The following is a 15,000-nucleotide window of genomic DNA, read 5'->3' as shown; positions in this document are numbered from 1 at the left end:
CTGCCGTCAGGCGATTTTATTCACACCTGAGGCAGCCGCCCCCCATCTTGTTTCCTCTCCTGAAGCAATGCACTTTACTGCATTCCCTCTCCCTCACGTCTCTCACCGCATTCTCCCGACGTTCTTGCCACATTCCCTCACGTTCTTATTACATTCGCAAACGAATGCTTCTTAGCGTCCCACGTTCTTTCACGTTCATCTCTCTCTGTGGGTCTCAATATGAACGTCCATTCCCTCTCTCTCTCTCTCTCTCTCTCTCTCTCTCTCTCTCTCTCTCTCTCTCTCTCTCTCTCTCTCTCTCTCTCTCTCTCTCTCTCTCTCTCTATTTCCAAAGTGTGTACCACTCCTGAGGAGATAGGCCGGTTTCCCTACTGTGGACCATCATCACACCTAATCCATTTTCTTCTTTCTTTCCTGAACGTTTTTCTATCGCTGTTCCTGGACGTTTAGTTACGTTCGCCACCCACTCCTACCAGACACCTCTCACCCACACCAAAGAGATCCCGTCCCCCTTCTGAGGCGAGCAGCCGAGTCTAGGAGGAGACCTCATACATATTCATAGCCCATTTTGCACCCCTCGCATGTCAGCACCTCATGGATGAGGGGTCATCCCTGAGGCCGCTACCGATAGAAATATACATAAACACACTGAGAGTGTCTAACGGTTCGTCGAACGCGGTTCGACAGACACGTGTGAACGGGGTATTTGGTTGTCGAACACGTTGGTTAAACCCCAAATACCCCGTTCACACGGTCACATACATACATACATATACCAAGGCTTTTTCCCCCCTTACAAGGGAGGTAGCCAAAAAAGGAAAAAGGCATAAAATCATTCCCAGCCATTCCATCCGTGAATACACTCCGCACACCTCCACCCTCCCTCTCATCTTAGCACCTCCTGGATGACGGGTCATCCCTGCATCTTGTCCACGTTCGCACATCACTTACACATGTCTGTCGAACCGCGTTCGACCGTGTGAACCCCCTCATAGGCTGCTCTGCCAAGAGATCCCTCGGCGGCTGACCGCAAGAAACTTCACTCCCGAGACGGACCCTCAAGGCGTCTGGTCTCGCTTTGGGTCGATCGAAAATTAACCCGAGGGAGAGCCTCTCACTCTCCAAAGGATTTCCTTCCTTCCCTCCCTTCCTCTCACTCATCATGCGCCTCCTCCTCCTAATCCTACTCCTCCTCCTCCTCCCCTCCTGCTTCTATTTCTCCTCCTTTCCTCCTCCTTCTACTTCTCCTCCCCTCCTACTTCTCCTCCTCCTCCTCCTCCCCTCCTCCTTCTACTTCTCCTTTAGTTTACTTTAGTTTACTTAGTTTACTTAAGTTTTACTTTTAGTTTACTTAGTTTACTTTAGTTATCTTAATCTATTTAGTTTACTTTAGTTTACTTAGTTTACTTTAGTTTACTTAGTTTACTTAAGTTTTACTTTTAGTTTACTTTAGTTTTACTTTTAGCTACTTAGTTTACTTTAGTTTACTTAGTTTACTTTTAGTTTACTTAGTTTACTTTAGTTTACTTAGTTTAGTTAGTTTAGTTTAATTAATTTACTTTACTTTAGTTTACTTAGTTTACTTTTAGTTTACTTAGTTTATTTTAGTTTACTTAAGTTTACTTAGTTTAGTTAGTTTCCTTTAGTTTAATTAATTTACTTACTTTAGTTTACTTGACTTACTTAGTAGTTTACTTACTTTAGTTTACTAAGAGTAGTTTTTGTAATACAGTAGAAGGCCAGAATGTTTTCTTCATCCAAGGGACTGTTCTGAACTTTAAAGGAAAGAGGAAGAGAGGACGAGGATGAGATTGACAAAGCTATGAAGTTGAACAAGAACCCACTGTCTTGGATAAGAAGAAATGAAATAGATGATATCCATATATTTCGATCACGGGCTGTGATCCTCTTCAGCGGAATATCTATTTCATTTCTTCTTATCCAACACAGTGGGTTCTTGTTGAATTTTACGAATGTGTTACGACATTACTTTGTAGCTATGAAGTTGAACAAGAACCCACTGTTTTGGATAAAAAGAAATGAAATAGATGATATCCAAATATTTCGATCACGGGCTGTGATCCTCTTCAGCGGAATATCTATCTCATTTCTTCTTATCCAACATAGTGGGTTCTTGTTGAATTTTACGAATGTGTTACGACATTACTTTGTAGCTATGAAGTTGAACAAGAACCCACTGTCTTGGATAAGAAGAAATGAAATAGATGATATCCATATATTTCGATCACGGGCTGTGATCCTCTTCAGCGGAATATCTATTTCATTTCTTCTTATCCAACACAGTGGGTTCTTGTTGAATTTTACGAGTGTGTTACGACATTACTTTGTAGCTATGAAGTTGGGTTTATTGGGAAACATTGTTGGAGTGAAAGGAAATTATTTAAGGAATGAAGAGAGTTGTTGGAAAGGTCAAGGGGTGTGGAAGCAGTTGAGGAATTGACGAGATACGGATAGAGAAATCATGGCACGTGGAAGGATAACGTCACTCTAAAAGAGAAATGATGGACTTGGTGTGGAATTATGACGTCACTGGTCTGTGATCATGACGTCACTGAGGCATTAGACGAGAAGAAGGAAAAGAAGTATGATTATTTCTTGGACAATATCTCACCAAAAAGGTGACGTCATAGAGACACAGAGGATGGAAGAAGGAAGATAGCAGAAGTTAAGGGTGATCAGCATTTATTTTTGTAGAGGTTGGCATCTAATCTTAAATAAAATTATATGTGACTCTGGACAGTAGGGGTAGCATTAAATCCCCCCTCACTAGCATTTTTTTTTTTTTTTTTTTGTAGAGGTTAGTATCTAATCTTAAATTAAATTATACGTGACTCTGGACAGTAGGGGTAGCATTAACACCACCCCCACAATAAAATATTGTCTGTAAATAGCCTATGTTGTCAACATCCCATACGGTAAAAAGGAAAAGGAAAAGAATGAAGAGGAGGAGAAAGAAAAGATGAAAATATGTTTACTAAGTATCCCCTCCCCTTCCGAGAGAGAGAGAGAGAGAGAGAGAGAGAGAGAGAGATAGAGAGAGAGAGATAGACAGAGAGAGAGAGAGAGAGAGAGAGAGAGATACATTGTGCACAAGGATAGAAGCGCTGCTATTGCCAACAAAATGCTACTCCTTAAATGGGGTGACTACAGCACGGCGTATCCAGTCTAGACCAGATTAGATTTTAAATTTCTTTTTTTTTCGTCATATCTTTATCAATGTCATAAAAACGATACCCCTATGCACAGTAAGCCTCTCCCGTTGTTACGTTCATATAATTTTTCGGCGAGAGATTATCCCTAATGAAAATTTCTAAATAACTTTCCTCTTCGGCTTTTGTAATTATTTCATATTTCATTTAATAACTCTATAATGGCCTCTTCTTGTTGTTGCTCATTTACAAGACTTTATTTATTTCTATTTTTATTTATTTATTTATTTATTTATTTTTTTGCAATGAACTGCATCCACGATACCTATGTTCCCCTGCAATAATTTCTTTATTTTTTACCATTTTTACGATCTTGGTATCATCAGTAAATGTGTTTGCATAACTACCTATTCCATTCATCCTATTATTGATATATATCAAGAACATTAGTGGTGCCAGATTAGAAACCTGTAGTACCACACTAATCACCTCTCTTCAGTCCAACATTTCATCCCTTACTCTTGTTGGCATGCACCTATATTTCAGAAAACCATTCATCTGTTACAGTATGCTCACTTTAAGTCCCCCACCATTTTCCAATAATCACATTAACCTTTTGCGTGGCACTTTGTCGAGAACCTTTCCCAGGTCAAGCTATACACAATCTATCCAACCCTGTCTTTTACGTAACATAGCAATCACTCTTCATTGAAAAAAATAACAGATTGGTTATCATCAACCTTCCTTTTTTGAGTCCGTATTGATTGCCAGCCAAAGATATTTTTCTAAGATTAGGGAAATTCTCTGCTCCCTTCCTTAAAGACGGATTTCTAATTCAATGGCAACCTACTCACTGCAAGGGCATATTTTTTCCATCAAATGCTGTGTGTGTGTGTGTGTGTGTGTGTGTGTGTGTGTGTGTGTGTGTGTGTGTGTGTGTGTGTGTGTGTGTGTGTGTGTGTGTATTTGCATTCCCCTTGATCTTTTGGATCAGGTGTTGGACTCGTGTACGACAGCTATTTCACTCCCGGAAGAGAGCTCAGAGCTCATATGACCGATCTATGGTTAATGCTATTACCTTTCTCACACACACACACACACACACACACACACACACACACATACACACACACACACAACTCCCCGCCCACGAGAGTCAGAGTAACGACCCGAAGCGCAGCGATACCGAAATAATTTCGACCCTGTGCAGGATTCGAGCCAGGTACTGCGAGCACCCCCATACTTCGTAGTCCGGTACTCAACCAACCGCGCCACCGGGTCGTGTGTGTGTGTGTGTGTGTGTGTGTGTGTGTGTGTGTGTGTGTGTGTGTGTGTGTGTGTGTGTGTGTGTGTGTGTGTGTGTGTTTGTGTGTGTGTGTGCATGTGTGTGCTTGAAAGCAGAGGAGTACAGCACTTAGTTCGAACCTGCAGAAAAGCTAATCCTAGACGAGACGACTCTTGCTGTGAGTAGAAAAACATCATTCTCAGTGAATTTAATATGGGGTCAGAATATAAAATTAATTTTCCAGCAGAAAATCACATATCAACCCTTTTTTCATACTGAAGCCCTTGCATTTCTGCTTCAGTATATACCCTACACGACTCTATGAATTTCAGCGTGATTTAACCTTACTTTCCACAGCCTTTATGTATTCTGTCTGCATGATAAATTCTCTGCGGATCATAACCATTAAAAATACCTTACTTAACTGGAATAATTAATCCTCACTTTTTACAGTCATTAATCTACAGGTAGGAATATGAACTTCTGCATTATTGTAAACTTCAAATACACTAAACCGACATAATCTATCCTTAGCTTCTAAAACTTTTCTGCAATTCACAGGTACGGATAATAACTTCTCCACTTAATCGTGAACTTTGCAGACATCAAACCGAACTGGTCTCATTGTCTGTGTTCTTGACACTAGCGCAAATGAATCTTCTATCAAGACGAAGATGAACAACATCTTGTGGATCGTCGAACTAGAGAGGTATTCATAAAGGCGGTAAAGGAGAGATTTACGGAGGGCAATAGAAAGGATGGATAACAGATTTTTCTTTCATTAAAAATAGTCTCCACTCATATAAAAACGTTACGTGACTCTGATCCGTAGGGGTATCACTAATAGGCAGGCGCGTACGCTCTGCCTCCCTGCCTTCCAGGAAAGCCAAGTTTCCAAACGCACACTTCACTTGTTATTCATGTTGACTGACGCTCCCAGACACCACCGAAGGCAAATAACTCGGCTATTCCTCCATTTTCTTGAAGCTGTATGCGAAACTCCTGGTACCTCAAGTGTAATTAGTTGCCCAACCGGTTTTACAAATTAGAAGAATGTTTGGTGCTAGAGAGCGTCTCTGGTTTCTCACGAAGGAAAAACATTAATTTAATTTCCGCAACAGGACTTTGGGGCTCTGCAAGGGAGTTGAAATAGTTTGCAACCAAATATAGTCACCCAGTGAGTTCACTAATAGTACCACAAGTTTAGTGAGTTCACTAATAGTACCACAAGTTTATTCATCTAGCAAATGTTGTAAGATGTAGTTCAAGAGTTGTTCGCACTGCATGGTGATTGTATGGCCAATAACTTATATGTTTGGGTGTTCAAATGAAGTAAATCCTAGGGCAGGGGTTCTTAGCCTTGCTTGGCTCATGCACCCCTTTCACCATTTGCCAGAATGTCATTCCCCCCTCCTTTCCAAGATTGCCTGTTTCAAAAGGTGCATTCTAAATAATATGCCGGTATTATCGCACAGCGTAACATTTTTCTAATTCTAAGATTAACCTGGATCAGCACAGGTATAATTCCAGCCCAGGTGACAGGCCAGATAGGCCAAAGCTAATATTTGCTTTCCTCATCCCGTGAACTTAATGTGGTCACAATTCACCCCCAGAAAACCCAAAATTCCCCCCTGGGGGTGAATTTCACCCCTAATGAGAACTCCTGTCCTAAGGACATCGTAGGTGATACTTTCGTCGACAAACCTCAACCGCATCCACAGTTTTTCCTTTGTCGGAATGCTAGTTGTTCCATCAAACAAAGACAAAGCAACGTATCAGGTATTGACTTTATGATTGGAGACTAATCTTTACTTAAGAAAAAAAAATGTTGATCACTTTCAATTTCTGATTTGATTTCTTCTGCATCTTTCCTTAAATCCTTTCTTTACCGCCTCCATAACTCCACTTCTTTGGTGAAATGTTGTCCTCTGGGAGAGAACGGCTGGTTATTCCTAACGAAAATTACCATGAGCCCATATGATACATGACCAACAGAAACACTTTCTTTTCCTAACACGTTCTTGTAAACCCTGATTACTTCTTTCTGATCCCTGGCCAAGAGGTAATTTTCAGTCTTCACCTATAATTTGCGAGGTAAACGGGATAATTCACCACCGGTCTTAATGCAAAAACTCACCATGTCTTGAAAACTTCCTACGCCAGTCTTTTTCCACGAAGAGCAATATTGTGAGTAACACAGAACAAATTTGTTAACCAGGCAGATGCAAGGTTTCTACAGCTTCCTTCAGCTTTGAGTTTTCAAACGTATCAAACTGACATCAAACGAGTTTGTAGTTATTCTGGAAAAGACAAAAAAAATGTAGCTTGAGGCGGATATTTTTGTCCAAACTTTTGGGTTTCTTTCACCATTTTTTTCTCTTTTTGTTTTTATTTTTATTTTATGTTTACCTTATGTAAGAATAATCAAATTTGTCTTTATAAACTGAGAGTGTAATAAAAGGCAGTACTTCAGTACTTACACAAAACAAATGTAAGGTCATGCAAGTATGTGAGGCCAGATAATCAGCCAGTCACAATGCAAGTTAGGTGGTTTAGTAGTTCTTTTTTCTTTCTCTCTTTTTTTTTTTTTTTTTGTGCAGAGCAGCAACTTTTGGGTCAAAGCCTCATTAGCATTCTGGCTTCTAATTCAAAGCCCAATGTAAAACTCACCAAGATCAAGATGCATTCTTATTGGAACTTGTATGTTAGAGGTTAAGCGATGGAGCTATTGTGGTCTGACAAGAAAAATTACTATGCCCTACAATGGAGAGGAGGGTATTTGTGGATGTCTATGCACTACACTTACCAGGAGCAAAGGTAAGATCTGGGGAATCCCTATATACACTTGCCTATACAAGTATGTGTGCATACGTGTAAGTATTATATATATGAGCACACACACACACACACACACACACACACACACACACACACACACACACAGTCAAACGAACCTGTATACATGCACGTATATATTCACACGCACAGACAAACACAGCACGTACTGTCTCTGACCGGTGCTGTGTCTGCCTACTTGTGTGTATATATACGGGTTCATTTGACTGTGTGTGTGTGTGTGTGTGTGTGTGTGTGTGTGTGTGTGTGTGTGTGTGTGTGTGTGTGTGTGTGTGTGTGTGTGTGTGTGTGTTCACCATGGTCTTGGATCACGTGTTGGACTCAGGATTGACAGCTCATATATGACCGATCTATGGGTAATGCTGTGACCTTACACGCGCACACACACACCCAATTCTCCACCCACGAGAGCTGGAGTAACGACCCGCAGCGCAGCGATGCTGAAATTATTTTAGCCATGGGTGTGTATGTGTGCATGTGTGTGTGTGTGTTTTTGCTTGTGTGTGTGTGTGTGTGTGTGTTTGTGCTTGTGTGTGTGTGTGTGTGTGTGTGTGTGTGTGTGTGTGTGCGTGTGTATGTGTGCGCGTGCTTGTGTGTGTATGTTTGTGTGTGTGTGTGTGTGTGTGTGTGTGTCTGTGTGTTTGTATTCACCATGGTCTTGGATCACGTGTTGGACTCATGATTGACCAGCTATTTCCCTCCCGGGTGAGAGCTCATATATGACCTTGTACACATACACCCAACTCCCCCGCCAATGAGAGTTCGAGTAACAACCCGCAGTGCAGCGATACTGAAATAATTTCAGCCATGGGCGTGTGTGTGTGTGTGTGTGTATGTGTGTGTGTGTGTGTGTGTGTGTGTGTGTGTGTGTGTGTGTGTGTGTGTGTGTGTGTGTGTGTGTGTGTGTGTGTGTGTGTGTGTGTGTGTGTGTGTTTTTTCTGGTAACATATCCTACGCCAACCTTGGCAAGTTACAACCCTAAGACTGGTTCTATTGTTATATGTTTTATATATGGAAAGATGTGTCCAGTTAAATACTTGGTTTAAGAATGGAGAAAGAGTGAATTGAGTGCTGGAGGTTGTGGATGGAAGGGGTATGAAAGTTTCAACAACAAAAATCGTGATTCGTGGTTTGGATCTTTCCCTGCAACGTATATATCATTGTTTTTGTTTTGGCCTCTCAAACCATTTTATCATGAGCCACAAGATTGCGCCAACCTCTGCCACGTCACTCTTGCAAACTTCTCTATCTCAGCTTTCTACCGGTCTGGTTTCCTTCTTCCACGTTCCCCAGCAAGCGACGTCCAGTTAGCAACATATTCAATTCATTGTCCATTATTCTTTCGAGCTAATTTTGTGCCCAACTTTATTTCCCTTCTTTTGCCATTTCTACGACATTTTTCACTCTAGTCTGTTCTCTCACCTAAAAAGCCTTTTTTCTGTCTTTAAGAATTATCTCTCCATCCTGCTCATCATCGTCAATTTTTAGTGTCTACACGCGTAGATTACATCTGACATTATACACTGATTGTAAACTTTATGACCCATGTATTTCACCCAAAAAAATTCAACCAACTGTGATACGTCTTTTTATTTGATTTTCATTTTTTGTCAGTTTTAGTATCTGATCTAAACGATTACTCTCAAACTTGATTACAACAGTTTCTCTTTGAACTTTCGTGTTGAACATTATTTTGGTCGTTCTCTTGTTCATCTTTAAACCTACTTTGAGACTTTATCAGATGACTCACCATATCTTGCAAATGTTCTGCTGTTTCTGAAGTAAAAATAACGTTATCCGCAAATCTAAGGTGATTAAACTATTCCCCATTAATCTTCAAACATTTTTCTTTTCCACTTAACCCTCTGACAATCTTTTCCATGTAGGCTGTAAATAAATTGGGTGAAATTATATCGTCTTTTCCTAACTCAATCTGTCTTTTCTGTATCTATATGCAGTCAAATTACTACAGTATCTTTTGCACAAGTGTTTTCTAGAAAATTTACAATGTGCTCGTTTGCATCCTGTTTACGCATAAAGTTTGGGACTGCCATATATTCTACTGTATCAAAGGCTGTATCGTAATCCACAAAAGCTATACTCAGAGGTCTATTGTATTCTGTATTGAAAAACGTGTCAAGAGGTTTAATAGGGTTAATATAAATCAGATGCAGAATACTTGTACTACATATTTGTACAAGAACTGTGATGTTTTGGCGTGACGTTCGCATACACCTGAACCCCATAGAGAGTTTCGGTGGTTACGTTATATAGATGGTAGTGACCAACTCTTCCTGGGAAGTCCTCGACATTCAGATCTTGCGTCGACTTATCCTTGTGTACCAGACGGTCAGATGGATCCTAAAGCCGTGAAGCTCTCCCGACCTTGAAGTGTATGTGGACGTTGCTATTTAACAATGTAACCACGCTAAGGCCTCACGGTAGTTGAACAAATGTATAATATACAAAGATTTGTGTGTGTGTGTATTGTTGGCGAATCTAACTCCCACAACACTCCCCCTACTCTCTCTAATACTCAATCCGCCCCTACGTTATCTTCAACCCACAAATTTGGTTGGACACATACTTCCCATTCTTTTAGTTAAAATAACCAATCTGTTTCTTCAGTGCCGTACATCCTACCACGAACACCTGTACTTAGGGAATGCCAAGAACAGGCAATAGCCTTGGATAATTTCTTCTTGCGCTAAAGCCTTGACAGTCTAATGACGTTAATAACAGTGATACGATGATCAGGAAAAAAAAAAAAAACGTAGGCTCGATTTTTTGTGAGATTTTCCCCACCTTTAATCGAGCACTCCGAAGGAATTTCAAAGAACCTTTAAATGATTTTCAAAGTTTTATTCAGTCAGAGAAAAATAATAAATATCATAAATAAAACTATACAATGTCAATTTTGTATAAAAATGGGAAGGGTAGTTCTGCAAATTGAGGGTTTTGGTAGATCACATTGTACATATATATACACAAGTCAATATGACGTAGTTTGTTAGGAAAATGTTTGTCGTCGATGCTCTTTTGTCTTGCACCTCACCATTACACTCTTACACGAGTGTTCCCTTAAGGTCGCGTCACGTTTGGCTGATTCTTCTCAACTGATGAGAGTACGTTGGAGCAGAAACGGCTTCTATTACAAAACAAAAGAATCTAAGAGAACGCGAATATTGGACACATTGTTGAAATAGGGCCAGGAAAGCCTAGAAAACAGCATATGATGTTTCTATCCAGCTGTTTAAATTCACAACAGTAGACAACAAACATGTCCAATGTGATTGACGCGACCTTTAGCACCAAGCTACACGTAATAAGGTCTTCAGACCGTTCTACTCGTCTGCCTGCTCTCAGGAGCCGTATGCTCGCCTCCCTGTGGTCGGTCACCCAGGCACGGCATGGAAAGATGGCGGTTGCCCGTCAAAGCAGTGCAAATTGCCTAACTATGCACTGTAGTTTGCCGAACTTCGAAAATGCAACTCCTCCACATGAAATGTGTAGGATGACCAACGCCACACTTCAACCCTGCTTCTCTAAGAAACTAAGCACTGCACTTGCATTTCTAAGCACTGTGGCTTGCCCAGCAACCCACTGCAGCCAACCACCTCAACACTGGCATCTGTCGAAATCTGTGACGCAACTGGGCACGAGGACAGACTCTAGAGTCGATGGTCCAATCGCCTTCGCCTGCTGGTACGGCCGTTGACCCAACAGGTCAACAGCGTTAGACGCCGTTACGAAGCTTTCAAACGTGAACTATTAATTTTGTAATCTCCTGACGCGGGCTGCTGCTGCTGGTCCTGCTGGTGATGGTGAGGATGATGGAGATGGTTGCCACTACCTCCGTGATGGTGAAGATTGTGAGAGGAGGGCGGTTGTGCAAGTCCCCCGACTTTGGGCTTTCCACCACTGCCGCCTCCACCGCCCAGCCAGCCACCAGTTGCGGCCAGTTTGGTGTCGGTCTGCTTTCTGGAAATCCAGGAGATGATAATGTCCATGATGGACTCGATGGGACGACCCGTCCAGCCCAATTCATTCCAGTGGGAAGCCGAGGGGAAGCCGTACTCGAGGAACTTCCTCATGTTGACCTTGAGCCTCTGGGTCTCGTCTACGCGAACGTCAGCACAAGGACTCTTGCCCGCCATATCCAGGATTGTGATCAGTACCTGGAAGATGCGAGAAGAAAATGGGATTAATTTTGAGCAGTGTTCTGGCAAGAGGAAGATGAGGGTAACTTTGAACAATAAAGAGGATAGAAAAAAATTAAAATCTGAGCACTGCACAGACAAGAAGAAGGCGAAAACAACTCTGAGCACTCCTCAGGTATAAGGCGGAAGCGATTGATTTTTAGAAGTCTCTTATATCAATTTAATTATCCCCTAAAAAAGTTGTGGTGGTGAGGAGCTGCGGACAGAGCTGTAATCTTTGCCCTATTACACGCTTTAAGGATTGCTGAGGGGAGGTAAGAGGCACTGCTGGGAATCAAGAGAAGAGTGAGACTCGAACCCACGACTAGAAATATGCAGTACCACGCTTCCGATTAAGCCAGCAGCGCACTTTCCACGGATATTGAAATAAAAAAAAAGGGGGAAAATTGGTGTCGTTGTTATTGTCGTTTTTGCTTTAACTAAAGCAACAAGGTTAAACCGGATCTCACCATTAAGATTTACATTCTAAGAAACTATTTTCTAAAAAAAAAAAAAAAAAAATGGAAATAGGTAATATCAATATTTCTTAAAGAAAGAAAAAAATTCACTCGCCTCTGCTCTTAGTCATTACACCCTAAAAATTTACCTAATCAGCTTACGCGCAGGTGGGCGTGCCTTCTGCGTGACGTCATTTGGTATGAACAACTAAGATGGAAAAAAAGTAGAACCAAACAACAATCAGAACTAGCCATTAGCTATCCCGAGCACGTGATCATATCCTGAGAGCAGAGTGAGGTAGATTTAAAGACAGCCCAGCCAAGGGCAGGAGGATTCAACAGGACAGGATTATCGTGTCAGATGACGTCAGATCCCCAACACTCACCCGCCCCTGCTCCGGCCGGTTCGAATTGTGAAGACAGAGATGAATTGTTATATCAACAGAGTTAGGCTGCACCCACTTAAGGAAACCGACCATTTTTCTCCACAATAAGGTATGCCCTACGTCAGGTAAGGGCAGATTAATTATCGTCTTCGGTCCCTAAAATGACGACAAAAATGGCGCTCCCTCTTTCAAGTGATATATATTATGACGCATAGTACTAGTACTTCTGACATATATTTCATAAAATTCTTGAGTGGAGGGGGCAATAAGATTTCTTAAATGCAAAATTGAGAAATAGTGAGACTGATTACTGTCCGAGAATGTTAATTTACCCATGTAGATACCTACTTGTTCAACGGTCTTCTCTGGATATCCCAACTGCTTCATGGGCGCATCCCCAACAAGAACCACGAGGGCGGTCTCCACCTTCTTCTTGAAGCCCGCCGCCGAAGTCCCGTCAGGAAGTAGAGACTTCATTGACCTCTGGATGTTTTCCCGAATGCTCTCCAAGGGCGAGATGACGCCGCCAGGTCCTCCTCCAATCCCCAAGTCGCCCTCGGGGAATCCTGGTAGCCCTCGATACCCTTCCATCAACTTACTCGAAGTGACAGCGTACTTGTCTTCGGGTTCACTCGAAGTCTCGCAAACCACTTCAGGATAAACGATTCCATCTCCGGGGGTGTCATGGCGTTTCACGGACCTGAAAGGAGGGTCCAAGATCCCTCCGCCACTGGAAGCTTGGAGGGTCGGTGACGATGGAGTAGTGACCAATGATGAGGAAGAGGAGGAGGAGGAGGAGGAAGATGAAGTGGAAGAGTGAGGTGGGTGTGATGTGGGTACAAAGGCGGAGGGCATACTAGTGTTGGGCATGGCAGAGGGCGGGGCTGCGGCAGCTACGGGTGGACAAGTGTTTGGCTGTAGAGCGGCGCCCCTACTTGGCGTGGACAGACCCTTTGCCCGTTCCTCCGGTGGCGAATGGATTGGGATAAGTGGAGGAGGGACAGCCGCTTTCCTCGATTTCATTTTTTTACCACCCGAACTGCTAACGTCCACAGATTTCCTCCGCAGGTAGTTGGGAGGTCCATGCGACAGGTGAGGTACTCCTGCGCCAACAGGTGCCGATGACACGGCCGTAGGCGCAACGTGGGGATTAGTTCCTGGGTTGGCCGGGATTCCGTATGCGTTGGACTCGCCAGAGGTATGAGAGTCTGCCCGTGCGAAGTGTGCCGGGACCCCCGAAATTCTCTGAGACAAATTCAAGGGTGAGAAGGCAGGATAGGCGGAGGCGGAAGAAGACGAGAGAGAAGAGGGAGGGGTCCCAGGTCCTGTCCCAGTCGCTGAGCCCATTCCCGTCGCCGCTGCACCGCCCTCCGACATGCCTTCCGACCACGATAGGTCTAGAGGGTTACCCGTCCCTGTGGGTGGGAATTCTCTATTTATGTCACAAGATGGTGACATAGTAGGTCCTCCGAAGCCTCTACCACCTTCAGGTTGGCCAGAAGGTGCAACCAGGTCCGTTTGTGGCCCATGGCGGAAACCTTCCTCGGGATACCGCGAAGAGTCTGTCTCTATCTGTGGTCCACATCCGTAGTGGTTGATCGGCGAAAACCTGTGACCTCCTGGTTGCTGCCGATGAGGGACAGGGACTAGGATACGTCCCTTGGGGGCGGCACTCACTCCCACGGTCGTCGAGGTGGCTGACGGAGGGTCGTGGCCATAGGAAAGGTGTTGGTCAAGGGAAAGATGGTGGATTGCGCTGTCCAGGCGAGGGGAGTTCGGACTGTTTTGACTTGAAGAACTCCCGGAGGTGTTGCCTGACGAAACAGCTATAGATGGCGTCGTGACTACGGTCAGGGTGCCTCCTGACGAAGCGGTGATAGGGGGCACTCCAAAGGGATTGTTCGAACCACTCATACTCATAGCGGGTACCGGGTTCATCACATCCCCGGGGCTTGAGGTCTTCGTACAAGTAGAGACTGGCACTGGTGGAGCACCAGGCTTGGAAGAAAGAGCCGCTCGTAGGACACTAAGGGCAGAGCGGTTGCTCCCGGGATACTGCTGTTTCTTGGGTGGCATACGTATCGTGGTCCCAGAGGTTGTGTGGGCTTCAGTCGTCCTCGGGGGCACGGGACCCTGAAAGGTGTTATCTAAAGGAGGTAGGTTCTCCCTCGTGTTGAAAATGGTGGGAGTGTCGTTGTATTCGATGGGCGCAGTGGCATTGCTGGGAGTGACGTGGCTCGGAGGTAGCGTCAGAAGTGGTTCCTCCACCAGGTGCCCCCTTTCCTTTGGACTTCGGAGGACGTTTGCGTCGTCCATCGGCGCTGCTGCCGTCAGGTCTCCATACTTGACAGGGGAATTCGGGGACTCCTTTCCGTGGATGTCCCTTACTCCACCGCCTTCCCCTCCCCCTCCACCCCCATCACCTCCATCGAGGGTTGACGTTACAGCAAGGCTGTCACGACTCGTCGCCTCCGAGCCACCCGATTCCCTTCCAGAATCTTCCTCATCGCTGAGAGTGATGCAAAGGTCCCCAGTGCCCTCGGTTAACTGGGCGGGCGACGGTGGGTTTTCCTGATGCAACCGCGTCGGGTCTTGGAGGGTGACGTGAAGAGGGGTAGGGTGGGGACCACAGCCGTTGGTCGTGTC

General features: G+C 43.9%; 1 protein-coding gene across 2 annotated transcripts in view; it reads right to left on the bottom strand.

The window, feature by feature from the left end:
• Positions 1-11,049: 11,049 nt before the first annotated feature.
• The window catches only part of LOC143036809 (uncharacterized), a 250,148-nt gene continuing 246,197 nt past the window's right edge, over positions 11,050-15,000 (bottom strand). For both annotated transcript variants that reach the window (XM_076204576.1, XM_076204575.1), the window contains exons 2-3: positions 12,703-15,000; positions 11,050-11,489 (exon numbers count right to left, since the gene is read on the bottom strand). The exon at positions 12,703-15,000 is cut by the window's right edge and continues 902 nt beyond it. In XM_076204576.1, coding sequence (XP_076060691.1) covers positions 11,058-11,489; positions 12,703-15,000 — 2,730 coding nt within the window. In that variant the 3' untranslated portion in view covers positions 11,050-11,057. The remainder of the gene's footprint in view (positions 11,490-12,702) is intronic.

This window comes from Oratosquilla oratoria, chromosome 21 (assembly GCF_046742065.1).
Source record: "Oratosquilla oratoria isolate Oo_2021 chromosome 21, ASM4674206v1, whole genome shotgun sequence".
NCBI lineage: Eukaryota > Metazoa > Arthropoda > Malacostraca > Stomatopoda > Squillidae > Oratosquilla > Oratosquilla oratoria.
Note: the sequence above shows the minus strand (reverse complement) of the source record. Positions and strands in the feature narration are given on the sequence as shown.